Raw genomic sequence first — 23,582 nt, 5'->3', positions numbered from 1 at the left:
AATTTTTACTTCAAAATTATGATTGTGATATATTTGCCCTCTTTGAAACATGGCTTTCTTCTGACACTGAACTCAACTTCCACGATTTTAACATTATTCGCCTGGATAGAAATGATTCTTATGGAGGAATACTTTTGGGGATCAAAAAGTGCTACTCTTTCTATAAAATTCCTCTCCCAGCTCTATCAGACGTCGAAATTGTCGCGTGTCAAATAACTGCAAAGAGTAAAGAACTTTGCATAGCTTCAGTATACGTTCCTCCAAATACTAACATTAGCCGTAGTCATCTTTGGAATCTTGTCTCGATTCTCTCATCCCCAGTTCTAATTCTGGGTGATATGAACTCTCATGGTACTGGGTGGGGTGATCCTTATGATGACGCCAGAGCGGCTATTTTTTACGATTTATGTGACGATTTCAACTTGACTATCTTGAACACTGGTGAAGCGACACGAATTCCAAAACCTCCGGCTCGAGAAAGTCGTCTCGACCTTTCTTTTTGCTCAAGCTCGTTATCATTGGATTGCCAGTGGAAGGTCATCAATGATCCCCATGGTAGCGATCACTTGCCAATCAGTATATCAATCAAGTGTAGCCCGCAATCCACTGAACCATCTCGAGTTCCATTTGATCTAACAAGGAACATCGACTGGCAAAAATTTGCAACGGCGGTAACAATCGGTGTCGAATCAATAGATATACTTCCACCATTGGAAGAATATCGATTCTTTGTCGATTTGATGTATAAAAGCTCACTGGAAGCACAAAAAGAAAAGTTCCAAGTGCTCCGTTTAAAAGAAAACCAGCCACTCCTGGCTGGGACGATGAATGCACAAAATTGTATTTGAAAAAAGACGGGTGGGTAATGTCGGGGACATAACCGGAGTGACGTAGGACTATACAAATGGGACAGCTTTTGTTAAATATATATTTTAAATATATTGTTTTATTTTCTTCTTCTACGTGAATACCTACCTATCTACCTGAAAAATGGATTAGTTTACTGTTTACTCTTTATGAATATGTTGATGGTTCTGAAAAGAACCTTTGGTGTTGTGTTTTTGTTATCACTCGATATTCCCATCTTGTTCGGTTAAACCTTCCTGTTTAGCTATTGCGTTTGCCACTCGCCACAGCTTTTACAGTTGGAAAATTTCTTCCCATCCAGCTTGTGACATGTTGTTTAGTAAATTACATTTAATGCGACGTGCCGGAGAAACACTTTGCCACTCACTGAAACTAATTGTTACCTTGATGAGCGCCGAACCGAAGCTGCTCTGTTCTTGATGCGGGTTTTCTGATTGTCGTGAGCAGCTTTGCAAGCCAACTCGAGCACTCCGACGGCCGAAACTCTATAATCGCTGTTAGGTATACTGGTGCTCCGGCACCAATCCGTTCGGCCTAGTTACCCTTGCGGAGCAATCAGTGAATGCGACCAACAGGGAACTGGAGACCTGCACGGTTCGAGTGAGACTTTGCCTTTCCCTTAACTTGTCCTCCTTTGTTTCGTCCACGATGCCGATGCCGTACAACCACACGGGTTTACGGTTTGAAAGAAAATAAGATATTTTTTTGGGGTCCGCGTGTTTTATACTCTAGCGGTACACACTCACAGGATAGAGACAAATCGGCAGACTCAGCCAGAGGGGCGAGTCCAACGAGACGAACGAATGAGCGTTAAAAGGGAGCGATGGCAAAAAAATACATTCATTACGATTTGTTCGCTCGTTGGATTTACATGAAGGCTAAAAAGGGTCCTTTTCAGGATCACAAAATTATCTTCAATCTAAAGAGTTTATTGTTTTGTTATCACTCGATATTCCCATCTTGTTCGGCTAAACCTTCCTGTTTAGCGATTTGTTGCCACTCGCCACAGCTTTCACAGTTGGAAAAATGTCCTACTAAATAAGTCGCATTACATGTCCGTCCAATTAGCTAAATGTCGAACTAATTGTAAATTACTGTACTTTCAATCTGGAAACAATTTAAGAATTGGTGAAAATTGAATAATCAGGAAAGTCCCCAACTATCAATAAGCTCAGAACAACTGCCAAATTCACATACTCATCAGATCCTGGCAAACAAATTATGAAAAAATCAATTTGTGTTTTATTATTATTTTGGATAATGTTTTAGAAAGCATTTAACTGTATTTTCTAAACTCTTTTTTGGAAGGTTTAATGGCCCTGAAAAGCGCCTTGTTTTATGGAATGGTTCCAATTTAGAAAACTTAGTACTCGTGGTTTTGAAAAAAACCATTTCGAACGCCCTCGATGCCGCCTTGTTCTGGATTTGCCACCAAAGCAGATTGTGTAAAGAACAAACTTTTTTCTAATGCTACCTGCTGCCGTTTTGCGATTGCGTTTGCCACTCGCCACTCGCTGCAACTGCCTGTTGTCTTGATGTCCACCGAACCGAATGTGTTCTGTTCCGAATGCGGGTTTTATTATCGTCGCGAGCAGCTTTGCCAGCTAACTCGATAACATCGGCGGCCGAAACTATATGTCGCCTGCTAGGCGAACCGATGTGGTGTATGGTTTGAATGAGAATGATCGTTGCGGAAGGAAGGAAGGTATTGTATTATAGAGACTTTAAACTTTTGCAGTTCATTCGTCTCTAGCCTTGAGAAAGACCGTTTGAAAACTCTACTCTACTCTACTTCAGCGCTACCAACTCCGCCCTCTTGCCTTGAGAAAGGCACTCGATCCCTCGCCGTCCAGCTCGTCCAGCAACTATGTTGTCCAGTCGGTGTCCACACAAAGAATGATCGTTACGGAAGGAAGGAAGGAAGGTCTTGTATTATAGAGACTTTAAACTTTTGCAGTTCATTCGTCTCTCGCCTTGAGAAAGGCCCTTTGAAAACTCTACTCTACTCCAGCGCTACCACCTCCGCCCTCTTGCCTTGAGAAAGGCACTCGATCCCTCGCCGTCCAGCTCGTCCAGCAACGATGTTGTCCAGTCGGTGTCCACACAAAGAATGATCGTTACGGCAGCGGAGCGGGGATTTTTAAGCTGACTGGCTGGCTCGAGAATTACGCATGTGTGAGACTGCGACCAATGTTTCGTTAATTTTTTTCTTTTTCCTTCCGAATCGTGCTTCATTCTATTTCGCTGCTGCTCTGGTTGCCCGTTTTGGTCGGTACGATTTGAGGAGCACAAAATGGACCAATCAAAAATGGGCACATAGTGCATTTTGACAATGCTTGATATTTCACAATTATTCAATTATTTATCTCAAGAAAAATGAAATGTTATTCGTTATGATAGATGCGTAGATATATTTCCTATCAATTGATGCAAAAACCTTTGCGATCTATTGAGAAATGCTCGAGTTATAAGCGTTCCAAATCTTGCATTTTTTCCTACTTGTTCAGTGCCTAGATTTCCATTTCACCCCCTATATCTTCCGGTTAGACGTAGTCCTACGTCAAAATCTGATGCTTTCAAAGCTTTTCGTAGACATGGAACATCCACACACTTCGAGGAATATTCAAAGCTTGAAATACAGCTGAAACAATTAATTAAAGCAAAAAAACGCGGTTACTGGCGCAATTTCATTGAAGGTCTTTCTCGTGAAACCTCAATACGTACCTTGTGGAGGGTAGCTCGCAACATGCGTAACCGCTCATCTACCAACGAGAGTGAAGAATACTCCAACCGATGGATATTCGATTTCGCGAAAAAGGTCTGTCCAGACTCAGTTCCAGCCCAACATACTCTTCGAGAAACGTCTCCGAGCAGTGGACCTCTGGACGGACCATTCTCAATGCTGGAATTTTCTATGGCTCTTCTTTCATCGAACAACTCTTCACCCGGAAGCGATATGATTAAATTCGTTCTTCTAAAAAATCTTCCCGATATCGCGAAAAGACGCTTGCTAGACTTATTCAATACCCTACTAGAAAACAACATTGTGCCACCCGAATGGAGACAGGTCAAAGTAATAGCAATTCAAAAGCCTGGCAAACCAGCGTCTGACCATAACTCATACCGTCCGATTGCTATGCTCTCGTGCATTAGAAAATTGTTGGAGAAAATGATCCTTCGAAGACTCGATCAATGGATCGAGACAAATAATTTGCTATCAAGTACACAATTTGGGTTTCGCAAGAGCAAAGGAACAAACGATTGTCTAGCGTTGCTTTCTACAGATATTCAACTGGCCTTTGCGCACAAGGAGCAATTGGCTTCAGTATTCTTGGATATTAAGGGAGCTTTTGATTCGGTTACCATAGAAATTCTGTCAGACAATCTGGACAGATGTGGACTTCCTGGAATTTTGAATAACTTTTTGTACAATTTGTTGTCAGAAAAGCGAATGAACTTCACCCTTGGACAACTGACAACTTCCAGAAATAGTTATATGGGTCTACCCCAAGGCTCATGTCTGAGCCCCCTTCTTTATAATTTTTATGTGAAAGATATTGACAGTTGTTTGGCAGAACAATGCACGCTTAGACAGCTTGCAGATGATGATGTGGTTTCCGTCAGAGGTCTCCATGCCGAAAATTTGCAAAGACCATTGCAAAATTCCTTAGATAACTTGTCTTCTTGGGCAAGGAACTTAGGGATCGAATTCTCGCCGCAGAAAACCGAACTGGTAGTGTTTACTCGAAAGCGGTTCCCAGCCCAATTGCAACTTAAGCTTTTGGGCAGAAGCATTACCCAATCATTGACTTTCAAGTACCTTGGTGTCTGGTTTGATTCAAAATGCACTTGGAATACCCACATTACGTATTTGAAGCAAAAATGTCAAAAGAGGGTCAACTTCCTCCGCTCGATTTGCGGCACGTGGTGGGGAGCTAATCCGGGAGATCTCATAACACTATAACATACTATTCTATCCATTCTGTTCTGTTCTGTTCTATTCTATCCATTCTGGAGTATGGCTCTTTTTGCTTTCTCTCAGCAGCTAAAAGTCACCTTCTAAAACTGGAACGAATTCAATATCATTGTCTGCGTATAGCTCTTGGCTGTATGCACTCAACGCATAACATGAGTCTCGAGGTTCTGGCAGGAGTAACTCCTCTACAGAACCGATTCTGGGAACTTTCTCTCAGAATACTGGTGAAATGCGGAGTCACGAACACACTTTTGATTGAAAACTTTGAAAAAATTCTTCATCTAAATATACAATCTCGGTTTATGAGAATTTACCACCACTATATTTCGTCAGATATTTGTCTTCCATCGTTTACTCCAGACCGTGCTCACTTCACCATCAGCAGTTCCTCAATTGAATACGATCTGTCGATGAAACAAGCAATACTTGGAATCTCAGATCAGCTTCGATCAACTTACATTCCCCGTATTTTTAACCGAAAGTACTCAAAAGTCAATTGCATGAAAAGATACTTCACTGAAGGGTCTCGCCTCAATGGATCCACTGGCTTCGGTGTTTTCAATGAAAATTCGAGCGCCTTCCGTAAACTGCAGGAACCTTGTTCCGTTTATGTTGCTGAGCTGGCAGCAATCGACTTCGCATTGGGGATGATCTCCAACAAGCCTGCAGACCATTACTTCATTTTCTCGGATAGTCTCAGTTCGCTTGAGGCTCTCCAGTCGATGAGAACTAGTAGGCACCCATCTTATTTCCTCACAAAAGTGAGGCTGCAGATGAGTGCACTGATCGAAAGATCTTATAAGATAACCTTTGTATGGGTCCCCTCTCATTGCTCAATTCCTGGCAATGAGAAGGCGGACACTCTAGCAAAGGTGGGTGCCCAGGAAGGCGAATTGTTTGATAGACAGATTTCATACGATGAATTTTTCCAATTACTGCGTCAGAGTTCCCTCTTGAGTTGGCAAACCGATTGGGACACTGGAAGTCTTGGGCGGTGGTTATATTCAATTATTCCAAAGGTTTCTTCGAGAGCGTGGTTCAAAGGTTTGGACGTAAGTCGTGACTTCATTCGTGTAATGAGTAGACTTATGTCCAACCACTACTCGCTAGATGTGCACCTCCACAGAATAAATCTTGTTCAAAACAATGTCTGTCGGTGTGGAAACGGTTACGATGACATCGATCACGCAGTTTGGCAATGTACGGATAATTACGCAGCCAGAGAGTACCTTTTGAATGCCCTTGAGGTCCAAGGAAGACAACCCTATGTTCCTGTTAGAGACGTGTTGGGAACTCGCGACATCTGCTATATGCAGTTGATCTATATGTTTGTGAAACGGTCTAGTATAAGAATTTAATGCTTTTGTGTTTTTTTTCTTTTTCGTTATTAGTTTGTTTGTATTGTCCCCTCATCTCACCGTCGCCCACCCTCGACAGCTAGTCGAACACCAGATGCTATCCCTGGTCATTATGCACAATGCTACAGTGCGTGCGGCAACCCTCGGTTGAGACAATGATACCTCATATCCATATCCCTAACCTGACCCGTCCCACAAAAATTGTTGCCCCTCTAACCTCGAGTAAACCGCGAGTAATCGGTCGAAACCTACTAAACATAGATTTAAGATGAAATTTTTGTATAAACAAAACTTGAGTTAGCGGCTCCGCAAAGCTTATGCGATTGAGCCATACAAATAAACGAATTGGAAAAAAAAAAAAATAATAAGTAGTGTAAGTTGGGATAATGTAAATAATTTGGGGAGGGTATCTTATAAGTTAGATTTAGGTAAAAAAAAGGTAACAAAAAACTAGAAAAGTTTAGGCATGATTTTACAATAGGAATATGAAACAATCGAATAATGTGTATGATACAAATCATTACAAAACTTGACATTGCAATATGAAGATGTAGAACCCTAGGTTGATCACTTGATATGTAGTACTTTATTATAATGTAAACCAAATTAAGAAATAAAAAGAATTTAAGTGAAAGTGAGACGCATTCATTCTGTGTATGTCATTCGTTTCGACAACACGTGATTTTTGCCACTCTCGCTTATAGCTAAAGACAGGTAGTTTTTAATTTTTGTTTTTTTTTCCATTCTTTTTTTTACCCGCATTGGAGGTGGAATCGTCGTCACACGCTTTGGCGTGCTTGGTGGATATCGCCAAGAAAAGGAATATGGGGCGTCAGCGTTCCAGTACTTCAGCCACAGACGGCCCTTCGAAAAAGGTCCGGACTCAGTCCGCTGCCCCAGCGGATGCAGAAACAAATCAGCTGCTACAGACCAACCAATATTCGGTGCTCCCAGAGGACACTGGAAGCAACGATGCCGTCATCAAAAAGGAGCGCGTTCCCCCGCTGTTCACATCTAGGATGGACTTAGTGAAACTCGAGTCTGAGCTTTCCCAACAACATATCAAGCCGCGATTCAAGCTGTGTAGCGTGGGCATCAAAATCGTATGCTCCAGCCTAAAGGAGTATCAACAAGTCGGGGCCTACCTGAAAACCGAAGGCGTGCAGTTTTACACACACGATATGCAAGCGGCGAAACCTCTGAAGGTGGTTTTACGTGGACTACCGCCTGTCGGCCCGGAGGAAGTTAAAACTGAGCTATCCAATCTTGGTTTGAAACCGGAGAACGTCTTCGCGATGACTCGTCGCCCAAACAACAACACGTGGAACCAGCTGTTCCTAGTACACTTCGCCAAGGGCACCACCAACATCAGCTCGCTCAAAAACATCAGTGATTTATTCCGCGTCATTGTATCATGGGAGCTGTATCGTCCCCAGCACCGAGATGTCACACTGTGCACGAACTGCCAAAGGTTCGGATACGGTACCAAAAATTGCTTCATGCAGGCTCGCTGTGGTAAATGTGCTGGGAATCATTCCATCCGTCCTGTGGTCTGGCTGATGACCAAAAGTCGAAGTGTGCTAATTGTGACGGTGAACATCAAGCATCCGACCGATTCTGCCCTAAGCGAGACCATCGATGCCCTAAGCGATATCGACCATCCGACAAAAGGCGACAACATCCAACCAGCCTGGTAGACGCAAGCGTAACGTTCGTCCCCCACCGATTACCTCGGATGCGGAGTATCCAGCTTTCCAGCAACGCCATCAGGTCCCAAATTTACACCCGCTTCCCCTCAACAGTCAGCGTAACACCAATACATCTCCTGCTACTAATCAAATCGATGAAGCAGTTCGCAATCGTCGTTCAGCACAGCCCCGCCTCGCAGCTGCTGCCACTCAACCGAATCAAGGGCACTCCCTCGTATGTCATACGCTGATGTGGCCGCTGGTGCAACCACGGACAGTACGCTATTCACCACACAGGAAATGCTAACTCTCGTGTCAGAAGTCATCACAATAATGCGTACCTGCAAAACTATACCTGAGCAGCTGCAAGCGGCTTATTCACTGATTAGCAAATATGTCCCGTGAAGCTGTCAGCATTGCAAATTGGAACGCTTGCTCGCTGAGAAGCAAGCATATCGAGCTACTAGATTTCCTCAATAACAAGGAGATCGATGTTGCTGTCATCACCGAGACGCACCTTAAACCGGAAATCAACATCTTTCTTCCGGAGTTTCGGCTCCTAAGACTCGACAGAACCAGTGCAGATAAAGGAGGAGTGGCCGTTGCTGTGATACGAAACATCGACTGCCGCCTGCTGCCGAACATTCAGTTCAAAACCATCGAAGCCATCGGTATCGAGGCTCGTACATCGATTGGGCCAATCATCATCATTGCGGCATACTGTCCTACGCAAGTCAACATCAGGGACGGTTCAGCCGCACTGCTACGGAACGACTTGGCCAAGCTTACACGGTGGCGGGCGAAATACATCATCGCAGGAGACCTGAATGCTCGGCATGCGATTTGGGGTAACCGAAGGCAAAACCGGAACGGGATCATCCTTGCGGAGGACTTGGAGAGTGGTTATTACAATATCTTGGCGCCGAACAGTCCAACAAGAATTTCCAGATCGGGAGTTCACTCTATTCTGGACATTTTCCTGACCAACATGGCCATTTCCGAGGATCCACTCGTCTTCGAGGAACTGTCATCCGACCACTTCCCGGTGGTGCTTAAGTTGGGTGCCTCTGTTGATACGGTGGCCAATCATTCCCGACGAAACTATCACCGAGCAAATTGGGGCGAGTTCCAACATGTTGTTGATAACAACATCACTCCTAATCAGCCTTTAGATTCTCCGGAGAATATTGACCTGGCGCTGGAATCCTTTCAACGAGCGATTACCACAGCTCGTGACAGGGCGGTTCCGCTTCAACAACATCAGGTGAGTACCTCTCTCCAAATAGATAGCACAACCAAACACATTATTCGTTTACGAAATATGTATCGACGTCAGTACCAGCGTACTGGCGATCGGAACAAAAAGATAACGTATACCAATCTGACTAGGGTAATCCAGGATAGGATTCGAGAGCTTCGAAATAGAGAATTTCGTGATAAACTCCGTCAAATTCCTCTTCATTCGAAACCCTTCTGGTCTTTGACTAAAGTTCTAAAAAAGAAACCAAAGCCTGTGTCTCCGCTTTTCTCATCTGGAGGTCCACATGAAGGTAACATTTTATTAACACCCATAGAAAAAACGAATGCGTTTGTGCAACAGTTTGTGTCGTCTCACAACCTCGGGCATAACATCATCAGTCCTCACGAGCATGACGTCATTGAGGGAGTCTCTGTGGTCGAACGATCAGAAAGTTTTATTCCTGAGGGGTCAGAAGTCATATCGTACAATCAAAATGATGGCTGTGATAGGGAATGCACAGGTGGTCATCAGCTCGTTCACTATCATATATTTCACTATTGAGCACATTACCGTACCTTAAGTTGTGGTTTCGGAGACGAATGAATTGTAAGATTTGTAGTCTCCGCAAACAAAGTAAATAAAAATGAAAAAGAACTGAGGTTTTGGAGACGAACTCTACGATCTGTCGAGAAATAAACGAGCTATAAGCGTTCTGAAAAACCAACAGTAAATACAGGGACGGATGACCTTCGGAATAAAGTCCTTTAAAATAAGAACAGAGCAGCAGGAAATATATAGCTCATCGTGTTGCTCCTTAGTTATTTCTCTATGCAATGCAGATGTAACGTCAGTCAATTTTTAACATCAGTTATCAACTAAAGAAAGCAGTTCTTGCTACCGAGAAATTTCGTTAATGCCATCCTGCATACAATGTGTTGTAATTTGAAGCCACTTTTCATTCGGAAACCATACATGGGTTTGTGAAAACTGAATGATCAATTTATAAAACCCCAACCACCAATAAGTTCAAGAACAAGCATAAACAAAACAAAACAGTTTATATTATATGTCATATTATGTCACTTTAGAATGCATTGGTATTGTGAAAAACTTTTAATAACTCTTCTTTGAATGGTTTAATGGCCCTGAAAAGCGCGGTGTTTTACGGTGGCTGGTTTTGCCACCAAAGCAGTCTGTATAAACAAACTTTTTCTTTCTTCTACCTGCTGCCGTTTTGCGATTGCGTTTGCCACTCGCTGAAACTAGTTGTTGCCTTGATGAGTGGCGAACCGAAGCTGCTCTGTTCTTGATGCGTGTTTTCTGATTGTCGTGAGCAGCTTTGCAAGTCAACTCGAGCACTCCGACGGTTGAAACTCTATAATCGCTGTTAGGTATACTGGTGCTCCGGCACCAATCCTTTCGGCATAGTTACCCTTGCGGAGCAATCAGTGAATGCGACCAACAGGGAACTGGAGACCTGCACGGTTCGAGTGAGACTTTGCCTTTCCCATAACTTGTCCTCCTTTGTTACGTCCACACGTCCACGTTGCTGCTTGTTTTCGTTTTATGATGTGATGCGATGCGATGTTAAACGATGCCGTACAACCACACTGGTTTACGGTTTGAAAGAAAATGAGATATTTTTTTGGGATCCGCGCGTTTTATACACTAGCGGTACACGCTCACAGGATAGAGACAAATCGGGAGACTCAGCCAAAGGGGCGAGTCCAACGAGACGAACGGATGAGCGTTAAAAGGCAGCGATGGCAAAAAAATACATTCATTACGATTTGTTCGCTCGTTGGATTCACATGCAGGCTAAAAAGGGTCCTTTTCAGGATCACAAAATTATCTTCAATCTAAAGAGTTTATTGTTTTGTTATCACTCGATATCCCCATCTTGTTCGGCTAAACCTTTCTGTTTAGCGATTGCGTTTGCCACTCGCCACAGCTTTAACAGTTGGAAAAATTTCTTCCCATCCAGCTTGTGACATGTTTTACAGTAAATTATATTTATTGCGACGTGCCGAAGCACCATTCAGTGTCGCATTGGAGGCGATTTCAACCTGTTATTGAACATTTGCGATGACAGTGGTACAGTGTCGACTTTCAATGTGGGGTCATAATTTGGATCTCTATGTTTACAAAAATGTCCAACTAAATATGTCGCATTACATGTCCGTCCAATTAGCTAAATGTCGAACTAATTGTAAATTACTGTACTTTCAATCTGGAAACAATTTAAGAATTGGTGAAAATTGAATAATCAGGAAAGTCCCCAACTATCAATAAGCTCAGAACAACTGCCAAATTCACATACTCATCAGATCCTGGCAAACAAATTATGAAAAAATCAATTTGTGTTATATTATTATTTTGGATATTATTTTAGAAAGCATTGAACTGTATTTCGTAAACTCTTTTTTAAAAGGTTTAATGGCCCTGATAAGCGCCTTGTTTTATGGAATGGTTCCAATTTAGAAAACTTAGTACTCGTGGTTTTGAAAAAAACCATTTCGAACGCCCTCGTTGCCGCCTTGTTCTGGATTTGCCACCAAAGCAGTTTGTATAAAGAACAAACTTTTTTCTTCTGCTACCAGCTGCCGTTTTGTAATTGCGTTTGCCACTCGCCACTTGCTGCTACTGCCTATTGTTGTCTAGATGTCCACCGAACCGAATGTGTTGTGTTCTGAATGCGGGTTTTCTTATTGTCGCGAGCAGCTTTACCATCCAACTCGATCACTTCGGCGGCCGAAACTATATAACGCCGGCTAGGTGGACTGGTGCACTGGTACTAACACGCTCGGCCTAGCTACCCTTGCGGGGAACTCCAGACCGACACGGTTCGAGTGGGTTTTGCCTTTCCCTTCACTTTTCCTCCTTTGCCATGTCCAGACATGGCTGCTTGTGTTGGTTTGTTGATGTGTTTGACGGCAAAGTTAGGGAAATAGCGTAATGGATTCGGAGTGGAACCAGCAGAAATAAATTAACACGCGAGAAATACGTTTACACTCGTTTATTCTAAGGAAAATAGAAATACGACTTATCGCGGGGAGTGGTAGATTTAGAATGAAATATGGACACTGCTTTGCCTCTCTCGTTCGGTGTAGACGCAAGGTATACAGTGCACGAAAGTGCACACAGTTGTCTCGGATGTGTGTAGTGGTAGGCGATGCATATTTCCACACTCCTCCTCATCGGGTATCCGCTTCACACGTCCCTTACAAACCCCAGCATCTGAAAGAACTGCTTATGCTTCTGGGGTCCCAAAGGCTTGGTCATGATGTCTGCCACCATAATTTCAGTTGGACAGTACTCCTACTCAATCTGATTGTTCTCACACAGTTCTTGAACGAACCTCTACTTGGTGTCGATATGCTTCGACCGACGGCTCATCCTCTCGGTCTTCCCGAATGCTAGACATCCTTGGTTGTCTTCTTTCATAATGGTTGGTTTGTCGGTTTGACGAAGATGGTACAGACCACCGTAACGAACACCCGTCGCTACGACAGATCTCTTCGAGTCAATTACTCGGCAGCCATTACTATTGAAGCACACTTCCAAATTGTTCTGCGCCAGTTTTTCCACTGAAATCAAGCTGGTCGACAATCCAGGAACGTATTTCACTTCACCAATGTCGATTCTGATAGGCTCTTCGTTGCCATCAATTCCGTACACAACACCACTACCTTCGCCGAGGATTTGCGTTTTCTTCCCGTCGGCGAGGGTTATCCACCCACCATCGAACTCTTTCAGAGATGCGAAAAACGTTTTATCGTTTGTCATATGTGCACTTGCACCACTGTCAATCACCCACATTAGATTTTTCTCGCCACTCACAGTGAAGGCAATGCCTTTGCTGTCACTCTGGACCACTTTAGCCTTCGCACTTTCGCTTTTCTTCGCAGCTTCGAACTTCCTGCAATTTCGCTTCAGATGGCCAACTTTCTTACAGAAGTGGCAAATCCGGGTCTCCTTTTCGGAATTGCTCTCGGCAGACCGCATCGCTCTTTCCCCTTTTCGCGAACTACCCGATATAACGTTATCACGTTCTAGCCGTCGGTGGTAATCGTCCGTCAACCTGGACTTCACTACGTCTAACGAAATGTCATCACCAGATCAGCTATCGAGAGCTGTCACTTGTCCATCAAAAGAAGGAGGCAAACTCCGAAGAAGTAAACAAATTTTCGTGTCTGAATCGAGTGTCGTTCCGGCAGCGTCCAGCCGATCGAACAATTCATCGATCTCGAGCAAATGCTGCTCCAAGTCACCGCGCTCCACGAGGTTAGTCGAACACAATTTCTTTAATACCGAAACGCGCACTGAACGGGAAGTCTTCTGATGATATGCTTTCAGCGCATCAAAAACATTGCGAGCGTGAACACAATTTTTCACCAGGGGAAGTTGGCTATCTTCGAGTAACAACACTAGCGTCGCTTTCGCTTTACGATCGAACGCTTTCCACGCCACAGTACGGTTTTCTTCAACGGGAATATCACTCGCGATAACGTCCCATAAGTCTTCTCGACATAATAAGTTTACCACGCGCACTTTCCAAGTAGCCCAATTCGTCCCATTGAGCTTGGGAATTGCAAACTTTGCATCCACCATGTCTGAACACGTTTTCACTTTTCACAAAATGGTGCCCGTCCGAACACGAGCCTTTCGCGATATTGACGTGGGACTACGTCTTACCGGAATATATGGGGGGTAAAATGAAAACATAAACACTGAACATGCAGGAAAAAATGCAAGATTTCGAATGCTTATAACTCGAACATTTTCTACTGAATCGGAAAGATGTTTGCATCAATTGATAGGGAATATTTCTACGCATCTATCGCAATTAGTAATGTGTTATTTTCCATTAGGTAAAGAATTGAATAACTGTAAAATGTTAAGCGTTATCTAAACGCCCTTACTACCTCGTTTTGATTGGCCCGCTCTACGGTTTCCCCAACACAGACTTCAAAACCAAGTAGCCTTGGGGAAATCGGAATTGCAAATACATGAAAGTAGGGGGAGCTTTTGTTCCCACCGAAATGTGTTTCCCTAACACAGACTTCAAATCCAAGGAGCTTGGGAAAATTTGCATTGCGAATTCATGCATTCTGGGGCATTTTTGTTCCGACTGAAATGTGTTTCCCTAACACAGACTTCAAATCCATGAAGCGAGGGAAAATTGGCATTGCAAATACATGCAAGTCGAGGGCATTTTTGTTCCGACTAAAATATGTTTCCTCAACTCAGGCTTCAAAACCAAGGTGTCTAGGAAAATTGGGATTGCAAATTCATGCAGGTCGGGAGTATTTTTGTTCCGACTGAAATCTGATTACCTATAAAGACTTCTGAACCAAGGTGTCTGGGGAAATCGGCATTGAAAATACATGCAAACTGCGAGTACTTTTGTACTCGCTCACCTTTGTACAGACTAGAATGCGTTTCCCTAACACGGTCTTCTAAACTTAGGTACCTGGTAAGATCGTGTAGACACTAGAGACATTGCATTTATTCAAATTTTTTCTCACAACGCGAATATATTGAATTCAATTGAATTCGGAAATTGTTTTTTTCAATCAAAAATTTAATCAATACAAACAAATGATTACTAAGCTAAGGTAGTCCCACGTCAACCTTGCGGTAATATCATAGATATAACCCACCCATTTTTTATTTTCCGCTTCTCGTAAAAATTGCACCGTTAAAAACCAAACGATCACAAAAACTTCACACCGATCCTTTCTGGGCCCATAACCTGACGGCAAAGTTAGGGAAATAGCGTAATGGATTCGGAGTGGAACCAGCAGAAATAAATTAACACGCGAGAAATACGTTTACACTCGTTTATTCTAAGGAAAATAGAAATACGACTTATCGCGGGGAGTGGTAGATTTAGAATGAAATATGGACACTGCTTTGCCTCTCTCGTTCGGTGTAGACGCAAGGTATACAGTGCACGAAAGTGCGCACAGTTGTCTCGGATGTGTGTAGTGGTAGGCGATGCATATTTCCACAGTGTTGTGATGCGAACTGATGTGGTGTACGCTTTGAATGAGAATGATCGTTACGGCAGCGGAGCGGGGATTTTTAAGCTGACTGGCTGGCTCGAGAATTACGCATGTGTGAGACTGCGACCAATGTTTCGTCCATTTTTTTTCTTTTTTCTTTCCAATCGTGCTTCATTGTATTTCGCTGCTGCTCTGGTTGCCCGTTTTGGTCGGTACGATTTGAGGAGCACAAAATGGACCAATCAAAAATGGGCACATAGTGCATTTTGACAATGCTTGATATTTCACAATTATTCAATTATTTATCTCAAGAAAAATGAAATGTTATTCATTATGATAGATGCGTAGATATATTTCCTATCAATTGATGCAAAAACCTTTGCGATCTATTGAGAAATGCTCGAGTTATAAGCGTTCCAAATCTTGCATTTTTTCCTACTTGTTCAGTGCCTAGATTTCCATTTCACCCCCTATATCTTCCGGTTAGACGTAGTCCTACGTCAATATGTTTCAATCAAGTGCTATTAACAGATGGTTATCGAGTTAGCATTAACCACTGGTGGGCTTCCAGTATCGAGGAAAATGTGGAAATATCTAATCGTTACTGAAAATAATCTGCCAGTTCCTCTGGGAATTTAAAATTACATTCATGTGAAAGAGTTTATTTTAATGTTTTCTATCCATGTAACACTGACCAAATACATTTGGTTTTGTGATTTTTCAATCAATCGCAATTAACAGGATAGCTTCTGAAGATTATTCTTCTCCATCAGTAGGATATTTCCGTATCCAATATTGTATGCGCCCGCAATCGATTATTGCTCAGTCGCCGAAAGTTCCGAGCTCAGAGAGTTCATTCCCCTCTAGTTTGGCTTTCAAATTGCCATCGTAAACCACGCCTTCTCTCGATTCAATCACGCACAAAAAGCATACTTAAGCGATATTCTGGTGGTGAGACGCATTCATTCCACTCCGACCGTCGACAGAGACGGACGTGTTTGGAGCTCCATTCATTACCTGATTTTTAAAAAGCTATTTATTTCTCTTTTCAGATTGTCTACCTGCGATTTATCAACTACCTGTCTGCCCTTGAGGACTACAACAATGGGGAAAACCCGGTCAACCGACCCAGGCATACCACATGGCACCAACAAACGACATCGATCGGACACCGGCAAGGAGCCAATATTAGAAAGGAACCGCTATGCTTTATTGGATGGCCATACCGAGGAGGAACCAACTACCAGGGAAGTAAATGTTGAGAAAAAGGTGAAAGTACCACCTTATTTTACAACATCGAGAGATATATTGGGCTGTTTCAAAAGTTTATGATTTGCTCAGCATCTACTATCCTACACGCGAATGATATGTCCACCCATACCTATCATCGCTCACGCACCGTGTTACAGTCGAATACGACCCATCCACATGCTTATCGTATGTCTAGCATAAGAAATCTCAAGTTTTGAGAAAGTTCGTGCACCTCGAGGAAGGTTCTTTTGAAACAAATCAATAGAAGCCATCCTATCCGCGATCAGTGTGACTACCCGCACATATCATCGCTCACGCACCACGTTGCAGTCGAATGTGACCCATCCACATGCCTATCTTATGTCTAGCATAAGGCATCTCAAGTGTTGAGAAAGTTCGTGCACCTCGAGGAAGGTTCTTTTGAAACAAATCAATAGAAACCATCCTATGCGCGATCAGTGTGACTACCCGCACATATCATCGCTCACGCACCACGTTGCAGTCGAATGTGACCCATCCACATGCCTTCAGGCATCCGAAAATTTTTTAATAAAAAAAAGAGAAGTCACCACATGCAGCACTAAGCTGCAGTAGGATTTCTCTTCTAACCACAACAACCGTACACGTACCCCATCCACATGCCTATCTCCGACACTCGGCATGGACCTTCAAGCGCCCGAAAATGTTTAAATAAAAAAAAGAGAAATCACCACATGCAGCACTAAGCTACAGAAGGACTTCTCTTTTAAACACAACAACCGTACACGTACAAGGCCAACCTCCAAGCAAGGGTAGTCTGAGAGGATCGAAATGTACACCTCTCTGCAACTCGCAACTCCCAGCCTGTAAACCTATCGTTTGTAGGAGGTCTCAGGTGTCCAGGTGCCACGCAACACGGTGGACACGCAAACGCGCATCACCTCTACGTGCTGGGCTCATCCCTTTTCGCTCGCAGCTACTCAGGGAATCCTTGTTAGTTTCTTTTCCTCCCCTTAGTAATATGCTTAAATTGAGGGGGTAGTCACACATCATTTGAGGCCTATAAGAACTATCTCATGTATGGAGAAGATGGAACACACAAAGACTTTCATCTTGTGACGTGTGTTCATCAAGCCGTGCGCCGGGGCCTTCGCACGTTTGACTATCTTCAATGTTTTTCCACCACTGAAGGCCGAAAAACACCATTACGCATATGCGCTACCTAAGCAGCGCATATAGTTAAATTGGTAAATATAGGCACTCAAAAATGTGTACATCGCACAATGATTGTACGATGTGCAATATGCGTTCAACTTGTCGGTGTTCATGTGTCCTGCAGTTCACATTCTGACGCGCAATTTGCTGCGGTCTTCATCGATCCACGAGCCGAGTGATCCCCTGCCTAGGGTTTGTTGTATATGGATTTATTGAAATTGAAACACGGGTTGAAATTTGAAACACACACTTGGAGAGTACGTTCGCATGTAAACATACGATGTACAGGCCACTCCTAGGTTCTTAGAACCCATCGCACTTGCAGAATGAACATCACGCCGGATTTCATCACTTGGGACGTATTTTGTCATCATTGGTCCAAAGACCGTGTGATCGGCTTAACCTTTAGCTTTTTCGAACCGCTACGGTGTGGCTTATGTTTTGAGACTTTCCCACACGACTGGTCTGGTAGTTTCGAACCGCGCACACACTGCAAGGTATGGCCCCTACAATAGGATGAAAGTTCGAAGGCCCCGGCCCTTCATCCAAGTAGTAATACCTTTAGTGCAGTAAGGAATGGGAATCCCATCATCGATCCAAAGACCGAGACGATCAACCCTTTCCTTCCATTTCCACCTCACTAGTATGGGGACTCGCCAGGGGGCATCTGTACGTTCATATGCGCACATGCGAAGTACGAGACACCGCACCTAGTCCAACAGATGAGAGGATGGCGTTCATTTTGAGACCTTCTATAACGCCGGGTCTAGTAGTTTCGAGCCGCGCACACACTGCAAGGTATGGCCCCTACAATAGGATGAAAGTTCGAAGGCCCCGGCCCTTCATCCAAGTAGTAATACCTTTAGTGCAGTAAGGAATGGGAATCCCATCATCGATCCAAAGACCGAGACGATCAACCCTTTCCTTCCATTTCCACCTCACTAATATGGGGACTCGCTAGGGGGCATCTGTACGTTCATATGCGCACATGCGAAGTACGAGACACCGCACCTAGTCCAACAGATGAGAGGATGGCGTTCATTTTGAGACCTTCTATAACGCCGGGTCTAGTAGTTTCGAGCCGCGCACACACTGCAAGGTATGGCCCCTACAATAGGATGAAAGTTCGAAGGCCCCGGCCCTTCATCCAAGTAGTAATACCTTTAGTGCAGTAAGGGAGTGTAAATCCTTTTATCGATCTGAAGACCGAGATGAAAGGGTTTGTTGTATGAATTGAAACATAACGGACTCGCCAGGAGAGCATTTTTAATGGGAACGTACGTTCGCACAACAAAGGTACGAGTACGGCGCCACTCCTAGTCCTCGCAAAACAACCACTGGGTAACGCGTGTCTATGTACCAAGACCCCAACGCGTTCGGTCTTCTGTTCGACAAAGGTCATCATAAGACGTAATAATGATCCTTCCGCAGGTTCACCTACGGAAACATTGTTACGACTTTTACTTCCTCTAAATAACCAGGCTCGGTCAACTTCAGCGTGTCAGATGCAGCCCTCGAGGAGCCAGCAAATTACTCGCCTCCAAAGGCCTCACCTAATAATTCATCGGTAGTAGCGACGGGCGGTGTGTACAAAGGGCAGGGACGTAATCAACGCTGGCTAGTGACCAGCACTTACTGGGAATTCCAAGTTCATATGGACCGTTTCAGTCCATAACCCCGACTACGTGGGCATTTCAGTGATTTCCCGTTCCTCTCGGAATAGGGTACACGCTGCTGCCCACATTGTAGCGCGCGTGCAGCCCAGAACATCTTGGGGCATCACGGACCTGTTATCGCTCAATCTCACCTTGCTTAACACAAGTTGTTCCATTAAGCAGAAGTCAACCTCGATGAGTTGACGTGTCATCAGGTCATACTACACTGCGCCAGCGAGCGCGCGCGGAAGCCGACCCGAAAGCCAACCCCACACGCACACATCGCAACCGGACGACAGCTTCTACGTCTGACTGCTGATAGCGTTCTAGTTAATTTGATTGAGTCACGTTCGTTATCGGAATTAACCAGACAAATCAATCCACGAACTAAGAACGGCCATGCACCACTACCCTTAGTTTTGAGAAAGAGCTATTAATCTGTCTTACCTCAATAAGTTCGGACCTGGTAAGTTTTCCCGTGTTGAGTCAAATTAAGCCGCAGGCTCCACTCCTGGTGGTGCCCTTCCGTCAATTCCTTTAAGTTTCAACTTTCCAACCATACTTCCCCCGGAACCTGATTTTGGTTTCCCGGAAGCCACTGAGAGCACCATACAGTAGCGTCTCCCAATTGCTAATTGGCATAGTTTACGGTTAGAACTAGGGCGGTATCTAATCGCCTTCGATCCACTAAGTTTCGTTCTTGATTAATGAAAGCATCCATGGCAAATGCTTTCGCTTTAGTTAGTCTTACGACGGTCTACGAATTTCACCTCTCGCGCCGTAGTACTAATGCCCCCAACTACTTCTGTTAATCATTACCTCCGGATCCGGTTACAAACCAATGAATATTAGGACCGAGGTGTGTGTTTGTATATCTTGTTTATTAGGCTTTAACATTTGTTCTACAGTAACTAGCTGCTCTGTCATTCGCCTAAGTTTATCTCTTTTACATTATTCCCTATATTCCCTATACTCCTGTTCACCATCACTTTGAGCGGGCGTTTTTTGCTCTGTTCACTCTTTTTCATTTTTTGAGTATTCGTGATATGGTGGGCCTATCTCTAGCCCCTAACTTAGATCATATTAGTCAAATTACAGTCTCTTATGAAATCACACGTTCTTTTTATGTTCTCAGTGCTATTTTTCAGAATTATTTGGATGTTGTCTCCTAGTCCATGTTTCCGTCTTTCAGTGTCGTACTTTCTACACTCCACAAGGATATGTTCTACTGTTAAAGCTGTTCCACAAGTTTCGCACGTGGGTCCATCTTGGTGTCTCTGGCTCATGATTGAGCTGTGCGTCATCCAGGTGTGGCCTATCCTGAGCCTAGTAAGCAACTTCTGGTCCCTAGGGTTGTCTGCTTCGGTCCATTTTTCTACGCTGCCTTTAATTTTCCTGAGTTTCTGTTCTCTGCAGTGGAACCAGGTTTTGTTCCATTCGTCCTTTATTGCTTCTTTGATCCACCTGATGGCATCTTCCTTAGGTATGGTTCTGTCTTCAAGTGGCTTGGATCGACCTTCGTTGGCTAAAAAGTCCGCTTTCTCGTTGCCTTCAATCCCAGTATGGGCGGGAATCCATGTAAACCTTATACCTTTTTCCCAAGCTGTTGCTTTGGCCTGCTTCAGCCATGGGTGGTCGCAGTTACCACTTTCTAGCCCAGCCAGACAGCTTGCCGAGTCCGTGAATATTATTGAACCTTCTCTGGCAGCCTGGGTTGCCTTATGGAGAGCATATGCCTCAGCGGAGAATATGCTACACTGTTTTGGTAGTCTACCGTTTATGCACACGTTTGTGTTGGGGATCGTTATACCATACCCCACATAATTTTTTGTTTTCGAACCATCAGTGTATATTAGGCTTCTTCCTGGGTAATTGTATGTGTACATTCTGAAATTCGTTTTTGCGACGTTATTTGGGCATCCTGCCTTAGTATTGGCTTTTATTGTCCAATCAATAATTGGACATTGGTGTACCCATGTTCTTTGTTTGGTTGGTACACTTGTTACGGTTCCAGGTAGATCTTGATTTGTAAGCTGTTTAAAGCTGAAGTTTGCTCTTTCCAATAGAGGGAGGGTTTCCCATTGGTCTGATGTAAGCCTGTCTTTCAGTTGATATGTTTTTGTACAAATGTTTCTAGTGATTTGGTATTTGAGAGGGAGCTCTCCACATTCGGCATAAATTGATAGTACTGGACTGGTGCAAAAAGCACCTGATGCTATTCTGATTCCTTCGTTGTATACAGATTCTAGAGCTTTAGTAGCTTTATCGCCTGCTCTTGAGTACAGCTCAGCTCCATGTAATATTTTGGCTAATATTGTAGCGTTTACTACCTTTATTAGGGTATATCTGTTGCTAGGTTTGAACCTTCCTGCTATTATTTTCATTACTCTTATATAACCTTGTGTTGTTCTCTTAACGTCTTCGAAGTGTTGTCTGAAGGTTAATTTTGAATCTATTGTTACTCCCAGTACTTTCATTTTTATATCTTGGGGGATTATGCATTCTCCCAGATGGAGCGAGGGGGCCTTTATATGGTGTCGTCTTCTGCATATATGTACTAGTTTTGATTTCAGGGGATTAATCTTGAATCCCCTTTCATCGGCCCAACATTGTATGTGGTTGATCGCTCTTTGAGTTTTCCTTCTATTCCAGCCTGGCGTTTCACCGTAGTTAATAAGTGTAATGTCTTCTGCGTATACCACCAGAGACACGTCCATGAGACCATGATACCCTTTCGAAGAGGGACTCCATAGCTATTAAATATAGCGTTGTTGAGATGACTGAACCTTGCGGTATGCCGTTTTGTAGGGTTCTAGATGAGCTCAATGCTCCTTTGCAAAACACTTTAATTTTCCTATCGGTCAGGAAGTCTTTAACGAAGCTCAGAATGCGACCGTCAAAACCCCATACTTTCATTTGCTTTAAGATTGGTAGTCTCCACGTCCTATCGAATGCTTTGGACAGGTCCAGCGAGACCATGTCTAGGTGGGCATTTTGCCTTGTGGCTGTATTAATAATACTCTCGACGTGTGCTAGGTAGGTGGTTGTACTTTTGCCTCTTCTAAAAGCATGTTGTCTTTCGTTTAACAGGTTTCTGTACTCTAGCTCATCAATGAGTCATCTGTTGACCATTCTTTCTAATGTTTTTCCCACACAACTAAGGAGGGTTATAGGTCTATATCCATCTGGGTTCATGGTGTTGCTGCCTACTTTGGGAATGGGTATGATAATACCTTCTTTCCATTTTCTTGGTATTTTGCCGGTATGCCATACTTCGTTAAGTGTTTTTAGTAGTATAGCTTTACCCTTAATTGGAAGATTTTGTAGTAGTGGATAAGTTATATTATCTTCACCTGGTTATTTTCCTGTGGCACTGTTCAGTGCCCATAGGAGTTCTTTCATGTCGAAGCTTCTGTTGTAAATTTCATTATTTACACTTATTTTTATATCCACTGTTTTCTCCTCGTTCTCTTTGAAGTTTCTGAAGGAGGTCTCGTAGACCTCATCTGACGATACTTTAGTGAAGTGCTTGGCAAGTTCTTCTGTTATGATGTTATTGTCATCTGTTATTTTTTGGTCAATATTCATTATTATTCTTTCACATTTGTATTCTCCTTTACATGCTCTAACTTTAGCCCACATGCTGGAGCTGCTTGTGTTTGGGGAGATCCTTGCTAGGTATTCCTCCCAGCTCTTTCTTCTTGCCGCCTTTATTATGGTTCTTGCTTTTGCTCTCTCTATTCTGAACTTTTTCGCGTTTTCCTGGTATTCAGGTGAGGAAGGGTTGGAGTTCTTCAACTTCCTGAGTGCCTTTTTACGGCTTTTTATGGCTTGGTGTACTTCGCAGGTCCACCATGGGACCTCTCTCTTTGGCTTGTAGCCGGTTGTTTTCCTCATGCTTTTGCTAGCCGCAGTTGTTATGATATCTGTTAGTCCCATGGGGTCTATACTTTCAATACCTGTTAAGGCACGTTCTATTTCACTCTCATATTTGTTCAAGTTAGCTGCTTCTGTTACCCATCTTTTCCTTCTTGTAGGAAGTACTATTGTTTGGCTATGTTTTTGTAGTAAAATAGGGAAGTGGTCGCTTCCTCTTGTGTCTTCGTCAGTTCTCCATAAATAGCTGTTGGGCAAATTATGCGAGGCTATCATCAGGTCTATTGCCGATGGTTTACCAGAGGTTGGGTGCATCCTAGTCGGATTACCTTCGTTTAGTATTTTCCATCGATGTTTATCTGTCTCCTCAAGGAGGAGATTGCCTCTTGTATCGTTTTTGTATGATCCCCAATTTTCGTTGTGGGCATTGAAATCGCCCACTAGTATGTACGGTTGTGGGAGTTGTCTC

At 43.5% G+C, this 23,582-nt stretch overlaps 1 protein-coding gene and 1 non-coding gene across 2 annotated transcripts in view; one reads left to right on the top strand and one right to left on the bottom strand.

The window, feature by feature from the left end:
- Positions 1 to 13,234: 13,234 nt before the first annotated feature.
- The window catches only part of LOC129761257 (uncharacterized), a 49,538-nt gene continuing 39,190 nt past the window's right edge, over positions 13,235 to 23,582 (top strand). Inside the window, exon 1 of the mRNA XM_055758972.1 lies at positions 13,235 to 13,413. Coding sequence (XP_055614947.1) covers positions 13,235 to 13,413 — 179 coding nt within the window. The remainder of the gene's footprint in view (positions 13,414 to 23,582) is intronic.
- Positions 17,623 to 17,777, bottom strand: LOC129763745 (5.8S ribosomal RNA). The gene has a single exon (XR_008741024.1). It is a non-coding gene; the product is annotated as a 5.8S ribosomal RNA (ribosomal RNA).

The sequence above is a fragment of the Toxorhynchites rutilus genome, chromosome 1 (assembly GCF_029784135.1).
Source record: "Toxorhynchites rutilus septentrionalis strain SRP chromosome 1, ASM2978413v1, whole genome shotgun sequence".
Classification (NCBI taxonomy): Eukaryota; Metazoa; Arthropoda; class Insecta; order Diptera; family Culicidae; genus Toxorhynchites; species Toxorhynchites rutilus.
This window is presented reverse-complemented; position numbering and strand designations above follow the sequence as displayed.